Genomic DNA, 20,261 nt, shown 5'->3' on the forward strand with positions numbered 1-20,261 from the left:
TAACAAAAACAAATCATTCTGGTGTAATGAAGACTTTTTGTAAACATGTAGTAAATAGTACGATTGTACTACATGATCCAGAACAATTCAAGTGTCTGCTTTCCAGTGTCACAGAAATACTTTGTGTATTAGAAATAAACTGCTTTGCCAACAGCTTAATTGCAAATGTTACGTATTTGCTTTGCCATATTATCTTTTTCCCCAAACTGAAATTGGGGAAAATGGAAATATTGTCTTGTAACTGAGCAAAATAGCAGCATTTAGACAAAAGCTCGGGAAGGTGTGATTTAGGAAATTTCAAGAAATATAAGGCCACAGTCAAAATTTATGCATCTCTGAAACTCAGCATTCTTGGTCAAGCAGAATCAAAAAATTAAGCAGGGTTTAGCTTGTAACACACAGAAGATGATTTTGAAGGACACAGGACCTGCCAATTGGTTGGTACAAATATATCCTCTTCCAGAGCAGGAAAACAGAAGAAGTGCTCCTAAATCAGGAGGAAAGAAATCATAACTAAGGTGGTGTTGATTTATGGCCTTACAAAGATACAAGTACAATAGTTATAAAATTCAGCAAGGTATTTGTCTAAAGACGATCCAAGTTTCAGAGGTCATGGGGCCATAGCAGATAGGCAGGAAAAAGCAGCTTGATCCTTTTGGACCTCTTTTCCAAAATCGGGTCAAACCCCGGTGTCTGAACTGTGTACTCCCAAGGTGGGCCCGACATTCATGGGCAGTCTTCACATCACAGCTTCAAGCTGCACAGCTGGGTTATTTTTTTGTTGTTGCCTCCCCACCATGCACATGCACTACTGCAGAAACACACCACCTGTGTGACCTCCAAGTACCTCCCTCCCACATACCACCCAGATGCCATCCCTTTGCACCGCCACCACTTTGATCAGCCAAACAGTCACATGTGTAATGCTCCATTGGTACAGGGCATCGGTGTGTGATACAATGGCAAAGCACAATCATGGAGGCCCTCCATACATGCCCCTGTCACTCCCCTTCACCTCATGCCCCCTACTGGACTGTTTAAATGGTGTATGTTGTAATTACATCCATTGGAGTTTATATACAGACATGAGGATGTGCATTTTCCATCTTAAGTTGGAGTATCAGAACTTCTTTTTGTTCTGGTTTTTAGCCCGGGAATATTGCTTTGGGCTTGTACAGACAAGCCAAAATAAAGCTGCTTCGGGTCACTTTGGAGGTATGCTGTTTAAATGATGCATGTGTCCTAAGAATCCGGAAGCTGCACCAAAGGCATGCTCCAGTCCTTAGGATTGGAGCATGGCTTTGGCACAGCTTCCGGACACATGCATCATTTAAACAGCATACCTCCAAAGTGAACTGAAGTAGCTTTATTTTGGCCTGTCTGTATGGGGCCTTGATTTCATTTTCCACCTGCTTTCACCTTGTGCATTGTCTAAATGCCCATCTTCAGTGTGGATGAAAGCCGCTTTATTTTGCCCGTGTGTTTCACCCTATGGATATGAAAAAGGTTTATGACTGCTAACAGGTTAGAAACTTTTTATACCCTTGATACTTTGCATGTTTTCCACTATCACACACATGGGGAAATTATTCATAAATCACATGATATTCCGATTTTACAAACCATGACAAACCATAAAATTGCTTTGAGGGAAGATTCAGTTTTCTTTTCCCCCTATCCAGTTTTAATTTAATATTCAGTATATACATAATACATAAAGTTGTTGTATTAGACATTTTAGAACAATGTTTTCTGGATGATGAGACACTGACTTAATTATGCTGACCTTCAGAAATAAAACACATCTAGATCATCTGTGTGAAGCACCATCATCACTCTGCTTCTTCAAATTTTCTTTAGCTTGTCTATTCTTGCAGAATAGGCCTCTTCTTGTATTTGCAGCTTTTCATTTATCTCAGACTGCAGAAAACAAATTGTTTAAGAAAAGCAAGAAGACAATTTGTTTAAACCAATATGTCACAACAAAGAATAAAACAAAATTGATAAACACACATACAACGGCAGGATACTTAAACTATAGATTCGACAGACTCATGATTTTGTAATATACTTGTGATTTATATAAAACAAAGAACATAAACACTGGTCTAAAACATACTGCAGAAATAATCCAGTTTGAAACTGCTTTAACAACCCTGGCTCAATGCTAGGGACTTCTGGGAACTGTAGTTTTGTGAGACATTTAGCCTTCTCTGTCAGAGAGCTCTGGTGCCACATTAAACTATAATTCCCAGGGTTGTCTAGCACTGAGCCAGGGCAGCTACAGTGTCTCAAACTGGATTATTTCTGCAGTGCGTTTTGGACCACTGACTCAAAAGCAAGTTTAAACCCGACAGTAACACTCATGCATTCACAAAACAATACCTATCTCTCAAGGCATATAGAAGGATATGTATAGTTTTAGTAGCAACAAAAGCTATCTGTGGTAAACTCTGCCAATTAATTTTTTCAGTTTTAGCCAAAGACATAAAGAAGTTTAAACCTTGCACATCATTCATGGGACTAATCCAATACATTTATCAACATGATATAGACAGCATAATGTTAATTGATCTTCCATTCTGCCGAGAGGTTGCTTGTACCTCTAGCAAAGGCTGTCAGTACTTGTGGGGTAACATGGAGCTGACAATAACTCAGCTAAGCAATGATCCTATTCAGCTGCCAGCCCCTCCTTTGAAAATCGGAAGTGAATATAATGGAGGTAGCAGCTGCTCTCTTAACATTTCAACACAGCAAAGACTGATGTTATCATACAATGCCTGTCTGTTTTATAGATATTATGCCTTATCTATCCTTACATAATAACACTTTTATCATATTACGATACACGTAGTTCAGTGTATTCTGTGTTTGCTATGAGCAATCAACATCCCTCAAATAACCTTGCATTTTCAGATTAATTTAACCTATAAATACCAAAAGGCCTTGCTGCAGATGTTTAACAGCTGAAAAAAAAAACCCTATTGCAGTTAAGAAGATATTATTGGAAATGTAATGAAACCCAGCAGCAAGAACAACAGCAAAAAATCCAGAACTAGTTTCTCAGATGTTGCTTGTCTCTTTTAACAAAATCATAATTGCCAATAAAGAGCATATGAAGGAGTAACTGAATGCTGAGCTCAGATTTCACTGCAGCATTCATACCAAAGATACAAGGATGACAACAAATATTCTCTGGCAGGGATAATATGTTTCTGCAACTTTGTTGCCTGAAGCAACACTAGATCAACACTATATCAGTAGCCTTGGAATTTAGGTAACCTTTTCAGTATGCACATATTTGCATGCATGGAGGAAAAACAGCTTGGTATGACAAAAACAACCATAAAAAGAACAGAATGCAACAAATAATAATGACTTTTCAACAACTGTACATTTTCTCTGCAACTTCAGAAAAGCTGCAGATGCATATTGATTCTATGCAAAGAGTCAAGATTTTCATAATAGCTGATTTTCATAAAGATGTTGATGTAACCTTGATAAACAAGAATGGAATTTAATCCCCAAGCTATAAATGACATTTGATGGACACTATCATGCAGAATGAGGCAGTTGCTTCATCATGGATAAAGTGGAAGTGAACAATAAGAGCAACCTCTCCCAGGGCATTCTGTTGGAGAGCAGTATATATTGTAGACACCCTCCTCTCTCTGCTAATCCTAGCCTGCTACTCCCAGGTGAGGTAAAGGCTGTGATACTTGCACCAGTGTTGGGATAAGTTTGAACTATCAATTGTTTGGTTTCTGCAGGTAGATTGGGGACACACCCACATATTCTTCAATTCAAGCTGAAAAATGTCCAGGCATAGCTCTGAGTATGCATCTGGGTGGAAAGTAAGTAGCTTATAGACCATTCTGGCTAACTGCTGGAGTATCCTGCAATTTATTCATTTAAATATTCACAAGCTACATTTGCAGGTTGACTGTCTGAAGACTGCTTATAATATACTAAGGGACAACATTTCATAACTTCAAATTATAGTCCAGAAATTTACAATCTAAGAAATAAAAAACAAGACCGAAACAAATATATCTTTGTAAAGAAACAGTAGCAGTTACATAAAGAGTATTTAAATATCAATCAAAATCCATCCAAAACCAACCCCTCATTTAAATGCCTGTTTAAGTCTTTAAGGGCACATTTAGATTGAAAAGTCCCAGATTTTCTTCACGTTCTTTCCAATTTTATACTGGGGTAAAATAAACCAGACTGGTATGAAAAGTACTAGGAGCTGAAGAAAGTATTCTGGGATAAACATAGCATGTATACATCTCCAAAATGAAATCAGGAACAAAATAAGGGACTTTCTGGTCTTTTAAATCAGTCTGGATGCACCTTAAGCCCATTTAAAAGCCATCAGTTTGGTGGAGGTTGTATGCACCTGGCAACAACTTAAATCTGCATGTAGAGTGGCAACCAGTGACATTGATAAAACCAGGTGTTATATGCTTCAGTTCCTGCAAACAGCTGGGTAACTGATGCTTTACTAAATGAAGTTTCTAGCCTATCTTCAAATACAGCTGCATAAGGAGTGGCATACATTACAGTCTATGTGGATGCAGGATGTGTACAACTGTGGCAAGATCCATTTTCTCTAGGCAAGGTCCACCTCTTCTAGATAGGCCAATCTAAACTGATAAAAAGTATTTCTATCACCTAAATTTCCTTTGACTGCACCAAATGTAGGGATGCCATAACCCAGCGGCCCCCGTGACAAACCCGCTTTTGGGGGCCCCCTCCTGGTCCCGGTCCGGTTTGGCCCCCAGCCCCCGGTTCGGGGCCCGCATGGCACCAACCCACCTTCCCCTGCCTCCCTGCGTGGCACCTCCTCCTCCGTTCCAGGCCTTGTGGAGGAAGCAAAGGAGGAGGCGAAGGAGGAGGCAGTGTGCGGGGGGAGGCGGGGGGGGGGGGTGGCAGGGAGGTGGGGAGGGGGGCGCGAGCGCGCGCAGGAGGTGCACCTCCTTCTCCTCCTCCTCCTCCGTTGCAGGCCGCGCCAAGCGGAGGAGGAGGCAGAGGTGCCTGCCTGGCTTGGTGCTCCTTGTGCGTGCCAGGGCAACAGGCACTGGCAGGCAACCACCCACCGCCTCCTCTGCCTGGCGCGCCTCTGTGCTGGGCACTTTCTTGGGCCCGAGAGGCGGAGGCAGAGGAGGAGGCTCAGGCGGAGGTGGGTGGCTGCCTGCCTACTGTCTTGACGCTGTCTCCCTGGCCCCAGGGAGGCCTTGGACAAGGTTTTAAAATGTAGGACCTTTTTTTTAAAATTTCCTGGCAAGGAAATTTTTTAAAAAAAGGTCCTACATTTTAAAACCATGTTCTACATTTTTCCCGGTTTGGAGGCCCTCAGGGATGGCAACCATAACCAAATGTGAACATAGCCTTTCAGAGGGGTGTAACTATTCAGAGCAAGTTGTATAGAATGAAGTTAAACTGGCTTACAGTAAAAAACAACAACAAATTGTTTCCTTAAAAAAACAAACAACAAATGTTGAGTGTTAGAGGGCAGCCTAAGCATTAGAAGCCCCACAGAATCAGAAGTACCAGGGTATCTTGTTTTTATGACAGCAGTTAATAATCCTACTCCACTTAATGTTAGATAACCTCACCTGGAATTCACTGTTCAGTTATGTGCACTACAGGACTGAACAGACAGGCCAAAATAAAGCTGCTTTGGGTGACTTTGGAGGTATGATGTTTAAATGCTGCATGCAACCTAAGAGGCCGGAAGCTGCGCAAAAGCCACACAAAAGTCATAAGGGCTGAAGTGCAGCTTTGGTGCAGCTTCTGGCCTCTTAAGATGTGTGGGACATTTAAGCAGCATACCTCCAAAGTCACCCAAAGCAGCTTTATTTTGGCCTGTCTGTTCAGGCCCTACATACTGACAAGCTGCAACATATACAGAGGAAGGTGACCAAGATGGTCAAAGGTCTGGAAACCAAGCCCATGAGGAATGACTTACGGAACTGGGCATGTTTAGCTTGGAGAACACCGAGAGGTGACATGATAGCTCTCTTTAAACATCTGAAGGGATGTCGCATAGAAGATGGAGAGCTTGTTTTCTAGTGTCTGAAAGACTAGGGCACAATTCAACCAATTCAAAATGCAAGAAAAGTGATTCCACTTAAACACCTGGAAGAACCTGCTGATTATAAGATCTGCTTGACAGTGGGATCGGCTGCCTCAGATGGTGGTGGACTCACCACTGAAATATAGTTTTGAAATAATTTGGCTAACTTTTTGGAGTGCTTTAGTTGCATAATCCTTCATGCCAGGGAACTGGATAAGATGGTTTGTGGTCCCTTCCAACTCTATATGCTACAAACACATGTGGTTGCCTGCAGACTGTGGATTTTGTGGTATGTTCTGGATCTAAGCTAGAAGCATGTAAGTATGCGTACTGGCCAGTATGAGGTACTGCTTACAAGGCTACTATGTGTCATCAAGTGATACAACAGTATTGGGAAAATAAACCTGCTTTGTGAACTGGTTTAGGTTCTGGTCAACAATTGGGTGAAAGATATTGGAATTCTGATGAAACATCTCCAGTGACTCCTATCTGTAAGTCCAGCTCATTGAAGTTATTGTCACTGAGGTTATGTCAGACAGAAAAGAGGCTTTGGGAGATATGAGCTGAGAAAGTTTGGTTCTAAGTCAGCCGTTAATCTGTTACAATACTGTCTCGCTGATCTGAAAAAAAAATTCTCCTCGCATCTGAAGTAATTGTGGGTAAAAGTGAAACAGTAGAATTTAACAGATAGATGTACTGGAACTGCATCAGGGATGACATAACTGTTGGCTTGTAGTCCATTTTTATGGAAGGTTTGGTGGAAAGGGTCTGAGGGTCTCAAAATCCATAGACGTCATTCTCTGTGAGGTTGTAGTTAGTGGACCATCACTGCCTTGAGAAGTCACTGGTGTCCTATAAGGAATGTGGATGGTTTGATGACAATGCCTATATAATCAGACACCCAAGTATAACCATAATAATGCCTAAAACTATAGGGTTCTCCAAACTGCTCTTCTGTGTAAACTGGGTAGCAGATGGACAGAAGATATCCAGGAAACACGGTCCTTTTACCAGGGTTAAATCACAGCAGATTCAAGTAGGGAGATATAGGATACATTATACCATACACTGGCGGGATACAGATGGGCAAAAAGGGGTGTGCTCATGACGTCATGAAGGTATAGCCTTCAGACGGCCCTTACCTGAATGCCGCCATGAACACGCCGCCCGCATGCCCCAAGCGGGAAGAAGCGGCATTAAAAAGGTGCTGCTTTTCCCCGCTTCTTTTCTATATACTGCGCAGCTGCGCAGCTCCGTCTATAAGCTGCTGCACCGGTATGCCAGAATTGTTACGCCGCTAATTTAAGTTGCCCATTTAAAAGCTCCAAGTCAGCTGCGTTGCATAATGAGTCGGGGTCCTGGAACATGCGCAGTTTGCACCGAGGCTCTAATTAGAGCGTCAGATGCCATGCAGATGTGGAAGCTGCAGCACAGCTGCACTCTATTTTAATGCTCGTAACCCTAACCCTAACCCTAACCCTAACCCTAGAGCAACATGTACGCATGCGCTGCTAGAATTGGGGAAAGTTTGGAATTTAAAGTGAACCCCTACACACATTCCTGTGCCATTTTCACCTAACAATAAAAAACCCCTAAAACTTTAAATATTTACATATGTACAAGGGAGGTGATGGGGGATGGCAGGGGGACAGCGGTGGCAGCAGCGACAACTGTGGCTGTGCATTGCAGATTCAGCAAGAGCGCGGGGACCAAAGGAGAGGAGGCATCCATGATGCTGGTGACACTACCAATGTGCAAGCGGACAAGGATGCCAACACCAGCTGATCACCAGCTGGCAGGAGACCACCATTGTTCTTGGGCAGGGCGAGGGAAAAAGTTTAAAGGGGCCTGGGCACTTTAAATGTGCACATAGGCTTTCTGCCGCCGGTGCTGAGCGCTGCAGCTGCGCAGCTGCCAGCCGGCAAAAGAAAAAAAAAAAGCCCCGTTTTTGGCCACCCGTGCAGAAGCTGCCTCTCTCTTTGCAGCGTCCTCCAAGGCGGCGGTATGGAAACTGCGGGTCAGAAACGGCCCCAGGTGAGGCGTCTTCACTGCCCCCCATGTGGAAGCCCCATACACCTGAGCCACGCCCCCAGGGCAGGCGGTCTGGAGGCTCCGTATTCAGCAGAATACACCTCCAAGACGTCTTCCCCTGCCCGTCTGTACCCCGCCACTGTTTTTAAAATAAAACATCCTGCTTCAGGTATTTCTTTTTTAAAAAATTATATCCCTGTTAGCTTTTTGAACATCCATGACAGGATGGCAGACAGAAGAATAAAGGAAAGCAGTCCATATTAAGGATGTGGATACTTCTATTTTATAGGTCACAAGTTTCTCTACAGCTCTGACTTTGGTCTTTGAAGAACATTTTCTATGATGTACTGTGGCACTCTCTGCTTTATTGTTTAAGTCCAATTATATTACCTTACATTATTTTATATCTCTTATAATCATTTTCTCAATTCCACTGAAAAGCTATTGCTCTGCTTTTGTACCTTCTGGCAATTATATTCTGGTTTTATTAATTGTCTGAGTGAGAGAGGAATATTGGTTGTAAATCCCCTGGAGAGAACTGTGTTTCTCTTGTAGATTTATTACAGATGATGACAAACATGAGAGGTAAGCTTGGCTGGCCTTCAGCAGCTCCATAATATGCATGAAATTGCAATAAAACCAATGTTCTTGGTATATTTGTGGAGTAAACATCAATGATTAATTTGATACCATATGAATTTCTTAGAAAGTTAATCAAATCCAACTAGGAAACCTCTTTCAAGCACTTTTATTATGAAGCATCACTCTCTGAAGTAACAAGGTATTACATTCACTTGCTAATAATAAAACACAGCATACCCTGTCACACTCCTATGGAGATACCAAATAGCCTTGGGTATTTGTTAACTATGCTGATATTGTTGTTACAGACCAGGTCATTACTGGCCACTTTTTCTTCTTACTTTTAGCAACTAACAAATAATGGGATTTTTGAATTAGAGAGGTCATGAGATTATCAGGTGATGGCTAGTCTTTAAACTTAATATATATAACCTCCTGAAATTGTTTAACATCCTGTCTAGTAATTTGTGCTGTATCATGCAAAATGCAATCTGCCAGGCATGTATGGCACCCTACCACATGTGGTTTCCTAGTTTTGCTGTTCAACTAGGAGCACAAAAACAGCAATGTGGACATTGTCAAAAACATGGAAGGCTAATACATGGCTAATTGGAGATGTTAAGCTTTCTGGATCACATTCTGTGTAGTCCTAATCTCTCTCTTCCAAGCCACATTTGAAAAGAATAAATTAATGAATGAAACAAAGATTCTAGTGGAATTGGGGAAGTTACACTGTTGTCCCAGCCTCATCAAAACTGACTAAATTTTCTTACATCTGAGATGGATTTGAAGCCACCAGACATGAAAGTCATCTTGTGTACTCATTTCCTGGTTTGAATTTAAAAGATGCTTTATTCTTCTCAAACACACTGCATTCACTTTACTGAATTGCTCTAAACTTCAATCATTGTGTGTACCTGCATGTTCGGCTGCAATGCCTTTCCTGATTGGGTGGCAGCTCTCCCGGATTATGTCTCATCCCTTTGGTCAAAATGAGAAGCTTCAATATGGCACCCAGGAGTTCACAATTGTGCTTGTGATCTCCGTGCACCCCTTTTCTCCTTGAGCAGACTTCTCACATATGAGTTTAAACTTAATTTTATTTTTAGTATTATCTTTTGTAGGCTTTCCACACTGCTGCAAATCACTGTCCACTTGCTGCTGCAATGATCGGCCTTCCATTTCACTTTCACTGGGCGATAGGAATATTTTCTTTAATATTGTTCCTGTCCCTTGTTCAGAGCCATGCCGCCCAATGACTGACTGGACCCTTGTGATTTTCTGATTATTTTCCTTGGCCCTCTATGACCTGCAAACATGAAGTCTTGGGGGAAGTATATAGGATCAATTTCATCCTTCTCTTGTCATTTCTTTTTTCACAGAAGGCAAGCGTGTTCGATTGCAACACCTTTCCTGACTGGGTGGTAGCTCTCCTGTTTTCTGGTTGTTCGATTCAATTTGTTTACATATGTTCTTTGCTATCTCAGTTGGCATATTAAATCTTTTTCTTTACAACTATTCTTTGTCTATTAATCAGAGATTTTGTATTAAAGGTTGAAGATAGAAGAACAGACACTTGAGAGCTCAACCAGTTGGCAGGGCATGAAGAATAAAACTGAAGAGGAGAGAGATGAATCAATGGATGAAAAAGGTTTGGAATTTTGGGAACTTCTGTCTTGATCGGCTGGCATGAGGGATTAACCAATTAGATGTGAATTGGTCCTTTAGCATTCCTAGAATGACCATTCATGGTAGGTATCAGCTTCTCAATATCTTTCTCTTCTATGCCGCATCTACCAAACAATAAACTTATGAATGAAATAAAGAACATAAAGATACTCAGCATTCTATTTAAGTCTTTCCTCTGAAATGGCCATCCATCATTCACTCATTTTTAGCGCTACCAAATCCAATGGTTTATCTAGTATATTTTTCACTCAGTAGGGATCATCCCCCCATTATTTATAGCTATAATCATGAAATAAAACAATAGCCAGAAAAGAACCACAACACAGTGAACATTCTCTTTTATTGAACTTTGTGTGTATAATCATATCAGTAAAAAGTAAAATTAATTAATTTTAAAAAATTACAGTACCAATATGTTTAAATTACATTAATATATTTTTGAGAAAAAAAAAGGGGGGGGGGGGGAGAGACAGTTATCCAGCATATGTTTGCAATATGATCCCTAGTGCCTCTTCCTTTTCTAACCCACTTTGAATATCTGGTATTTCTTGCTCCATATATGGTGAAAGTCTTTGTTGTAAAATTCTGAGCATCACTTTGAACATATGGAAGATTAATCCAACAGCCTAGTGATAACTGCAATCCCTGTTATCCTGTTTCCTAAGGATTAGAATGTATCTTGAACATTTCCAGTCCATTTCCATAGGCCATTGCTTAGTTTCCCATATTTGTTGCCAGATTTCAGTTAGAACTTAAATGGTTTCTGTCTCAATAGTCTGAAACAACTCAATTTGTATGCCATCTGTTCCTGGTGAGTTATTTTCCCCAAGTGCTTTGAGTGAAGGTCCACTTCACTTTCTAAGATTCTGATTTCATCATCTTGAATTAATCTTTCATCTTTTCATCTCTTGTAAATAGTTCTTCAGTTTATTGTTATCATCATTGTTTTATTTCTTCTTGATCATGTCATATGTTCTCCTACTGATAATATAGTATCCCCAATTGGTGTCAATGTCCTTTTGATTTCTTGAATCTTGCAGATGAAGTCTTTTGTTCTTCCTTTTTTTGTCATCTTCTTGTACTTCTCGGCATTGATTATTATAGTAATCTCTGTCCCTGTGCAAAAGTTGCTAAACAGCTTGCCCAGGAGTTTGACCCTATTTCTATCAACTTTTTTTGCTTCTTGTCTGTCCTTAACTGATTGAAGAGTTTTATCTGCCATTCACTGAGGTGTCTCATTTTTGTGGATAGCAGATAGTGTCCCTTTTGTTTTCTTCACTGGCCTTGCACACTCACATCGGCTTCCAGAGGCCTCCGGAGGCCTGAGAAGCTGGCAGCCAGCAGTAGGAGGCCGGCGGTGGCCCTAAACAAGCCAGGTAAGTGCGCCAAGCCGCAAAACTCTCTTATTTTGAGCTTAACATGGCGTATAAGACGACCCCCAACTTTTGACCCAATTTTAGACAGTTAAAACGTTGTCTTATACGCCGGAAAATATGGTACAAGAAATTTAAAAGCCATAGTTAACACCTATCCTTCCCTATCTATCTATCTATCTATCTATCTATCTATCTATCTATCTATCATCTCTAGTTGGCTTTCTCTCATCTCCTCTCCATCTGGGAGCTTCCAGTTCAACTCTCAAGAAGCCTGGGGAAAATAAAAAAGAACTTATATTTTTCTGAAAACTCTGCAATGATTGCCATGTCTTTGCCCTGTGTGATATTATGCTTATAGCTCTGTAATACAAACAAACAACTCTGCTCTTTTCAGCAAAAGCATGTCATTTCTGTCTCCAAGACTGGAAGGGTATTCCTTTTTTGCAACCTTTATCTGCTTCCTGATAGGCTAGATACATGCTTTTTTAAAAAAATCTCAGAATCTGGGCCAACTAATGAGCCCAGCAGGTGCCAAGCACAAACCCTAGAATCTGGATTTAATTTGGACAATCTGGTCATATGGGAACCTCACAATTGCCTGGTACAGATGGGCCCAAATAGGCGGGCTGGGGCTACCTTTCGCTGCTGTGCAGCAGTGCCACAGCAACCAAACTGTGTGGTGCTGCTGCACAGCAAAAAAAGGAGCATTAAAAAGCGGCTCCTTTTTGCACCGCTGCAAGCAGCCTGTGGCGGCGTAAACACATCACTGCTACGCTACTCCATTTGGATGCAGCAGATCAATGATGTCATCCCTGCACGTGCTGTCTCTACAACATTGCACAACAATGACGCCCTAGTCATGTGCTAGGGTTGCGTGGCATGTGGGCACTCCGCCCCAAGACAACATTAGCACGTGACGAGAACATCATTCAGGGCCCATCTGTACAGGGCCCTTGAGACTTTGACACTCCTCCCACTAAATAAAACCCTCCTTGCAAATCTCCAATGAACTCACCACTCTGCAAAGAAGAATAAGCATTGAAGAGGAAAAATTACAACTCACAAATGTAAAGAAGAAAAGAAGATGGAAATAATCCACAGCCTTTTTATATTAACTGATTTACATTTTGCCATGAGATTTTTTGGATACCAATCCATTTCCTTAGTCATTACATTCACAAATTAATATCCACAAATGTTCATGCTAATATATAAATCAGCTAGTCTTAAAAGGACAGCTAGATTCCTATTTTTCTCCCGTTCTCTTTTGTTGTTCTGTAGCAACAGATTAGCAGGGCTACCTCTTCAAGGATGGATGGTTTCCTTTTCAAAAGGAAGGTGCACCTACCCTCACCCCACCCCACCCCACCCCACCTCTTCTCGCTTTTTCTGCCTTACTCAAGGAATTCCAAGGGGAGAGGGAGGAAGAAACAGGCTGATGCAGATTGGGAGTGCCTCCTGCTCAGCTCCCATGCCTGGCATCTGATATCTGCTTCACTTTTCTGGTGCCTCAGTGAGGGATGGGAGAGTTAGGAGCCAACATTGCACTCACTTAAGTGTGTATTCACACTGCAGAATTAAAGCAGTCTGACACCAGTTTAACAGTTATGATTCCATCTTACAGAATCCTGAGATTTGTAGTTTGGTGAGGCATTCCACCTGATCTGTCAGAGAGCTCTGGTGCCTCACCAAACAACAAATCCCATTATTCTTTAGGATAGAGGCATAGCAGTTAAAGTGGTGTCAAACTGTTACAGTGTGGATACACCTTTATTTTGTGCACCTGGGGCAGAGAGCTTCCTCTCCTTCATTAGGATGATGCTGGTCAAATACTTACAGCCCAGCATTTGCAGCTCTTCCTTTATACTATTGCAGTATCAGCATAGCAGGAATGGACAACCAAACTATTATCTGATGTTACATAGAGCTCCTGTATCTTTAATGAAAGGTTTCCTGTTTGGAGGTCCCCCTTGTTTTTCATGGTTGATTATAGCTTCCAGTCATCTAACTCTTCTTGTTAGACATTTACTTGCCCATAGAAAAGTCTCTCTTTCCAAGGGTCAAATAAATACCAGGTCAGTTTCTATTCCCAGCAGGTAGACTATAATTATTGATGAGCTTGTTTGTTTAATATTCCACTTTTCTCCCACATGGGATCCAAATTGGCTGTTGTTCCTGTTGTTAGCTCCCCGCCCACTTCCTATTTCATAGCAAAAAGGAGATTTTGCTATTTTAAAAAAAGAGAAAAAAATATACAATGCAAGTAAACTAGTCACTAAAGTCACTCCCCTACAGGTACAGGAACATATACTGAGGGAATTAAGAAAGGCTTTTCCGCTGGTACGAAGGCTCTTTGCTAGTTCCCAGAAATGATTAACAGGAATCAAACTAACAGTCAAGGCCTGAGAACATGAAGTGTTCAAATAATGTTGGAAAGGACATTTGCTGAATGAAACCTATTTGTAGACTTTTATAAGGATCTTGGCCGAAGCAAAGGGCATTCCTTCACAATACACTAATACTGTGCGGAATCATTATTTTAATTCATCTTCCAGCGCATTATGCAAAAGCCATGTTGCAGCAATATTAATGGATTCTTGTGTGGAAGCAGCCCCAAAAATTCTAGGCACTGAAAGACTACAGAAGCCAGATGGACTGTAAGGTCAGTGGTCAGGTTTAAATAACATTAACAAAACAAATAAGCTAACACCTTTTCTCATTTCTTGGAATTACATGGAGTCGACAAATATCTTTGTACAGGAGCTTTCATCTATACATATTTCCACATTATTTTTTTCCATAGTGAAGATGAAACTGGAGGGGTTATTTTAATCATAATCATATGAACAGGACCACACATGGCCAAGGTAGTAAATATACACAAAAACGTATACTAGCAAATTATCTTCTTGCACATCATAGCATGCAAGGTCAGTAGCCACATGTAATTCTTCACAAGCTTAGCAACCAGAGTATTAAGGTAGAAATATAAGAGTCAATATACTTTTAGTAATCATACCTGAACATTGGCAATTATTTCATTGGTAATTTCACCAAGCACTGACTGGACATCCTCTATGGTGTAACCCACCAAAGGATCTATCTCACTTTCAGCTTTGGGTTCCTCTTCTGAGTGAATGTCTCCATCCATCTCCTAACAAAGTACAAGAAAAATATCCCATTAAAAGTGTTTCTCTGCATACAACATACAACACTGGCAAAAAATGTATTTGAATTTCTGCCTGAGCAATAAGAGAAAAGGTGCCATGCAGAACAAAGGAGATGAGGAGAGTAATGAAGTTGGTGAATGCTTTGCCACCATTTGATACTGTAGTCTCAGCAAATATTAATCTTAAAAGTCAGCCAATGGTGAATTTAAGTAGCATATTTCAGAAGATCTGGACAAATCTTTTATGGGAGGAGTTGTGTGAGGATGAGGAGTGCTCCCTCTTACCTTGATTTCCTCCTCTTTCCCTGGGACCAATGCAATGAATTTAGAATAAATGTCATAAGGAAGACCTTCTTCCAAGGGAGCTGAGAAAGGGCTGTCTGCAGGCTTCACTAGTTCTACAATGTTCTGTTAAAAAGAAAAAGAAAAAGAAAAAAAAGGGGGGGGGAATTAGCTTATATAACAAAGATATAATTAAGCTCATAATTTGCTGATGACTTTTTCAAGAAATGAAATCAAATGCCTCAGTCTGTCAAGCAAACAATCCTTTTTGTTATTCTGTAAGTGCTCCAGATTGGATGGCTTCCTGACATCTTTCCCAAAACCGCTTTTAATTTCTATTAACATGTTTCTTTCAAGGGGCCTCTTTTTATTTATTTATAATAGACACATATTACAAAAAGACACAAAAATATTACTAAAAACAAACAAACAAACAAACATATACATTAAACGCTTTTACTAAAATCAACATATACTACTACCAAATCATAACATGACATATAGACTTACTATACTAAATACATTTACTCTCATCCAACCTTCATTAATAGTTTATTCCACAGAGAGAGATATATATAGCTGTTTTTGTCCTTTGATAGGCAAACTTTTTTTCATTCTTTTTTTCTCTTTTTCTTTTTATCTAAATTCCTGTGTGAATACTTTATTTGTCAAGGGGCCTCTTTAAAGCTGAAGAAATATTTATATCTAAGTAGACACTGATGACACTGACTTCTGCTCTTTCAGAGAGCAATGCAAACATATACCTTCACAATTACTTAGCTTAGAAGAATACAAGGTATCTGGAAGATCTTGGGTGATTAATATTGCCACCAACATATAAAAGGCTTAAAAATACAGTCTGCCTGCCCCATAAGTGGGCTTGCCATATGCGGATTTGAGTTCATGCGGATGGCAATCCTGGGGGGACAAAATGGTATGTGTGCCCTCACCATGCGTGAGAGCACACTGCCATTAAAATCAACGGGATTTAAGGTCCCACCATTTTTCCCATATGCGGGAGGGGGGGAGTCCGGAATGGATCCCCCGTATATACAAAGGGCCCACTGTAAATGGAAAACAACCCTTACCACCACATCATTTACATGCTTACAATCAATTAATTTTATTAATATGTAAAACTATTCTTCCTAGACCACAAATTGAAACTGAAGCCCAGATTACTTCTTGCCAGTCAACACTCAGAAAGCTAAAGTGAGGTTTTGCTACTTGACAAGGAGTGCTACTCTCTCCTTCCTCCAGCACAAATTGTTTCTTATTGCTAGGCAAGCGATCCTAAACTGCAGCCATAGCTGTTACTGTCCCGCTGGAAGATTTTTTTTAAGACCAAAAAGATTCACTCCTATAAAGGAAAAAGCTGCCTGCGGGGTGTCTGTCTACAAAGATGGAAGAACAAAACATTTAACCCAGCCAGCAATCTCTTGCTGTCTGGAGCAATGAATGCAGTTATCACTGAAAAAGAAAACTCCTAACAGGACCAATAGCTTCTAAATTTGTTCTTCCTCTTGAGTTATTTGAAGGACCATCAGCACCCTAACCTGCCTAGATCATAATACTGGCCACAGAGATCCAGCTCACATGCCCACTAGTAAGATCTATTAGGTTGGCAGATACGGAAGAATGTGCCTTTTTTGTGGTTGCACCATTCTTGTGGAATCTCTTATGCTGGAATATGTACACAGCTGGTTGCTTTTAACTGTAGGCCCATCTTCCTATTTGTTATTTGAATGTTTTTTGCAATTATAATTGTGTTCTATATTTTATCATTTTAATTTTTCATGTTGTTAATTAAAGCAACCCACCCTTATCCATGGTTCTGCTTTCTGTGGTTTCAGTTACTTGCTGTCAGCAATGGTCCAAAAATACTATGTAGTCTCCCCACCATCCATGGTGTTCCTCTCCACTGTTTTGGTTACCGATGGTTAATTGTGGTCTGTGAAAGTTACTGGTATAGGGTTTGGTACTATCTGCAATTTCAGGAATCCACTAGAGGTCTCAGAACCTATCCCCATGGATAAGAAGGGACTGCTATACTGGAGATTTTGGGTCTGTGCAGATGAGCAGCACGTGGCCACTCCTTTACTGGCTGGATCAAGGCTGCAGCAACCCTATGCTGCGGCCCTGATCCGGCCACTGGAGAGCATAAAAAGGAGCTGCAAAAAGCAGCTCTTTTTTGCAACCTCTGAAGTGTGCTAGAGCCATGGTGTCACGGCTTTATGACACCGCTTTGGTGCTGTGCCATTTGGACACAGCACCGGAGGGCTGCCATGATGCACATGCCAAAATGGCACCCTGGGGGCAGGGCTAGGGCATCCAGCCTGTGGACGCTGTGCCCTAGCTCCACCCACAGGCCAGCACAAAGTGCTGATCTGTATTACCCATTTGTTTCAAAAGGAAATATATGTATGTACAGTGCGCCCGCGCCATACGCGGGCGCGCCATACGCAGCCTTGAGCATATGCGCTCAAGCAGCAGCGCGCGCGCGGGGCAGAAGGGGCGGCGCGTCCCATTCAATTGAATTGTTTCCAATGGGGCTCGAGCATAGGCGGAATTCGCCTATGCTCAAACGGATCCCCCGCGTAAGGCGAGGACGGACTGTATAATTAAAGATGGAATATTTGGCTAGCAGGTTCAGCCTAGCACCATGAACCAGACTCCTCTGCTCTTTGTTTCAGAAGTGTGTGTGTTTAAGTTATACATTTCAGAGAAACGTTTGTTCTATATGCATGTTTATTTGCACTTAGTAGTAAGAAAGAGTAGCCATACTGTCATGGTTGTTAAGGAAAAAGCAACATGGGACATACAGTGATTGAAATAAAACTTGTATGTGAGAGTCAGGGTGACTCAGCAGAAGCAAGTAGCAACCACACAGGTGTACATGGTAATACAATTAACAAGTCCTGAGTGCCAAGGACAGAAAAGTAAAGTGGATAATTGAAAACACCTGAGAATTGTTAAGTGGTCAAGGCTGAGATGATGAAATCATCAATTCTGGGTAGAAACAAGAGAGCCAATGAGAGTGGTTATACACGCCCACTGGGTGGAAACTGACAAGAGTGGGTGGTATGATCCAAGGACTATATTAATGACTATGAATCCCAGTGTGTTTTGTGGGTAGTAGAGTGAGGAGTTGAGTATTGTTGTGGAGCTGTGTATATAGTAGAATAAAGTAGATCTTTTATATAAGACTACTGAGTTGTCTGGTGTCTTGGGTGAAGCTACAAGAACCAGCAGGACCCTGGTGAAGAAGGGTGAAGACTTCTGTGGAAGCAAGAGTGAGAAGGCTTGGAGAGTTTGTCGGGGTCTTCAGCCTGTTCTCTGCAACTCTTGCAAAGATATAACAACTGGCCAAAACTGGTCAGCGTGGTGCACAACCAGGTGGTGAGTTCCAGGCCAGAGGTGAAGAGCCACAACTCCCAACAATGTGGCACTGCTAAAATTTCTTAAAACCTTTCACTCCTTTTCATTGTGTGCCACCACTGCTGCCTATTATGTGATGGCAAAAATATAGTGAAAAGGAGTGAAAGGGACCGCCTACATTTCTTTAAACCTATCACTCTTTTTTAATGTGTGCCACCACTTCCACCAGTTATGTGAAGATGATGTCCACTATTCCACCAACTCTTCACTGCGAGACTTGAACTGAGACTCTCTTAAGTCTTTCCTGCACTATAACTATCTTTAGATGGAAGCACTCTGGGTTTCAAATTTTTCCTCAGCTTGGCACCAACTATACTTTAACAGCCACACATCCGCTCTCTAATGTGTCCCAAGCCTAAAAATCTCTTCTCAATATTGGTAGCATTTTAATGTGTTTCTGAAATCACTTCAGACAGCTGCTTGTTGAAACAAAGTAAAAAATTTATTTGTAAGTTAGAGTGAATACAGTAGCTCTTTTAGTGGATGGTATTCACAGTGGATAAGGTGTATAAATATTTTATTACTTACAGAGTTTATCAGCTTCTGTAGCTTTTTTTTTGGTAATTGGTTCTTTATAGCTTTGTATATGTTCCCTTACAGACTAGGTTCTCACAGAACCTTTAATAAATTTTTGTATCTTATGACCCTTCTGGTTATCTGTGATTCCACTAGTCACCAAACACTATGTCTCCCTGCAGGACACTACAATAATATAATTAAGGACATTCTTTGTCCCTTTCTTGGGTACCTAAAACCCTTTCTAACTGCCCTCACAGCAGCCCAACCTAGCCTCAACATCTGTTCACTCCTCACGGTACACTAAACATCAACCCCTTTCAAACCTGCTCCTCCCTTTTATATACTCACTCCTGGGAGCAGACCTCACCTTTTCCTGGCTTTGCTCCCATTAGCTAGTGTCAAGGTTCTAATCTGCCTGCTGTCTCCACACATACTTTGTGAAAACACTTAGCATACAGCTCCTGGAGAGGGACCTCAGTTGTAGTCCTGCCTCAAGTAATATGCAATCATAGTACTGACTGAAGAGTGGGGTATAAATACTATAAATAAACTAACTAACTAACTAACTTATATTGCATGGAGAAATTAAAGCAAGTATGGCAGGGTGCAACTCATGTTAACAGTGGGACAAATAATGCAAGAGAAACTTCTATGTGGATATCCATTACAAAATAGCATTTCTTTTTACTCTTTAACTGCAGGAGATATTGTCACATGTTCTCCCAGTTTTTATGTTTTGCAAAATGCTCTCTCACAGATTAAATGCTTTAGCTTTTATAGTTTCCAGAGACAGTAAAAGGTAAAGGTAAAAGTAGTCCCTTGACATGAATGTTTAGTCATAACCGATGCTCATCTCTGATTCTAAGCTGAAGAGATCACTCTGAGGACCGCTCAGGGGGTCATGTGGCTAGCATGACTGCATGAAATGCTGTTACCTTCCCACTGAGAAGTGGTACCTATTTATCTACTTGAACTTTTACATGCTTTTGAACTGCTAGGTTGGGAGAAGCTGGGACTAGTGACAGGAGCTCACTCCATCATGCGGCACTCGGGCTTTGAATTGCCAACCTTCCGATCTTCCAATGGTCAGAAT

The 20,261-nt window shown here is 41.2% G+C and overlaps 1 protein-coding gene across 2 annotated transcripts in view; it reads right to left on the bottom strand.

Annotated features, from left to right (window-relative positions):
- Positions 1-1,677: 1,677 nt before the first annotated feature.
- The window catches only part of CABCOCO1 (ciliary associated calcium binding coiled-coil 1), an 82,436-nt gene continuing 63,852 nt past the window's right edge, over positions 1,678-20,261 (bottom strand). For both annotated transcript variants that reach the window (XM_089507893.1, XM_089507892.1), the window contains exons 6-8: positions 15,215-15,337; positions 14,780-14,914; positions 1,678-1,920 (exon numbers count right to left, since the gene is read on the bottom strand). In XM_089507893.1, coding sequence (XP_089364019.1) covers positions 1,846-1,920; positions 14,780-14,914; positions 15,215-15,337 — 333 coding nt within the window. In that variant the 3' untranslated portion in view covers positions 1,678-1,845. The remainder of the gene's footprint in view (positions 1,921-14,779; positions 14,915-15,214; positions 15,338-20,261) is intronic.

The sequence above is a fragment of the Sceloporus occidentalis genome, unplaced genomic scaffold, assembly GCF_023333645.1.
Source record: "Sceloporus occidentalis isolate IW3139 unplaced genomic scaffold, rSceOcc1.0.p SCAF_2, whole genome shotgun sequence".
In the NCBI taxonomy this organism is placed as follows: Eukaryota; Metazoa; Chordata; class Lepidosauria; order Squamata; family Phrynosomatidae; genus Sceloporus; species Sceloporus occidentalis.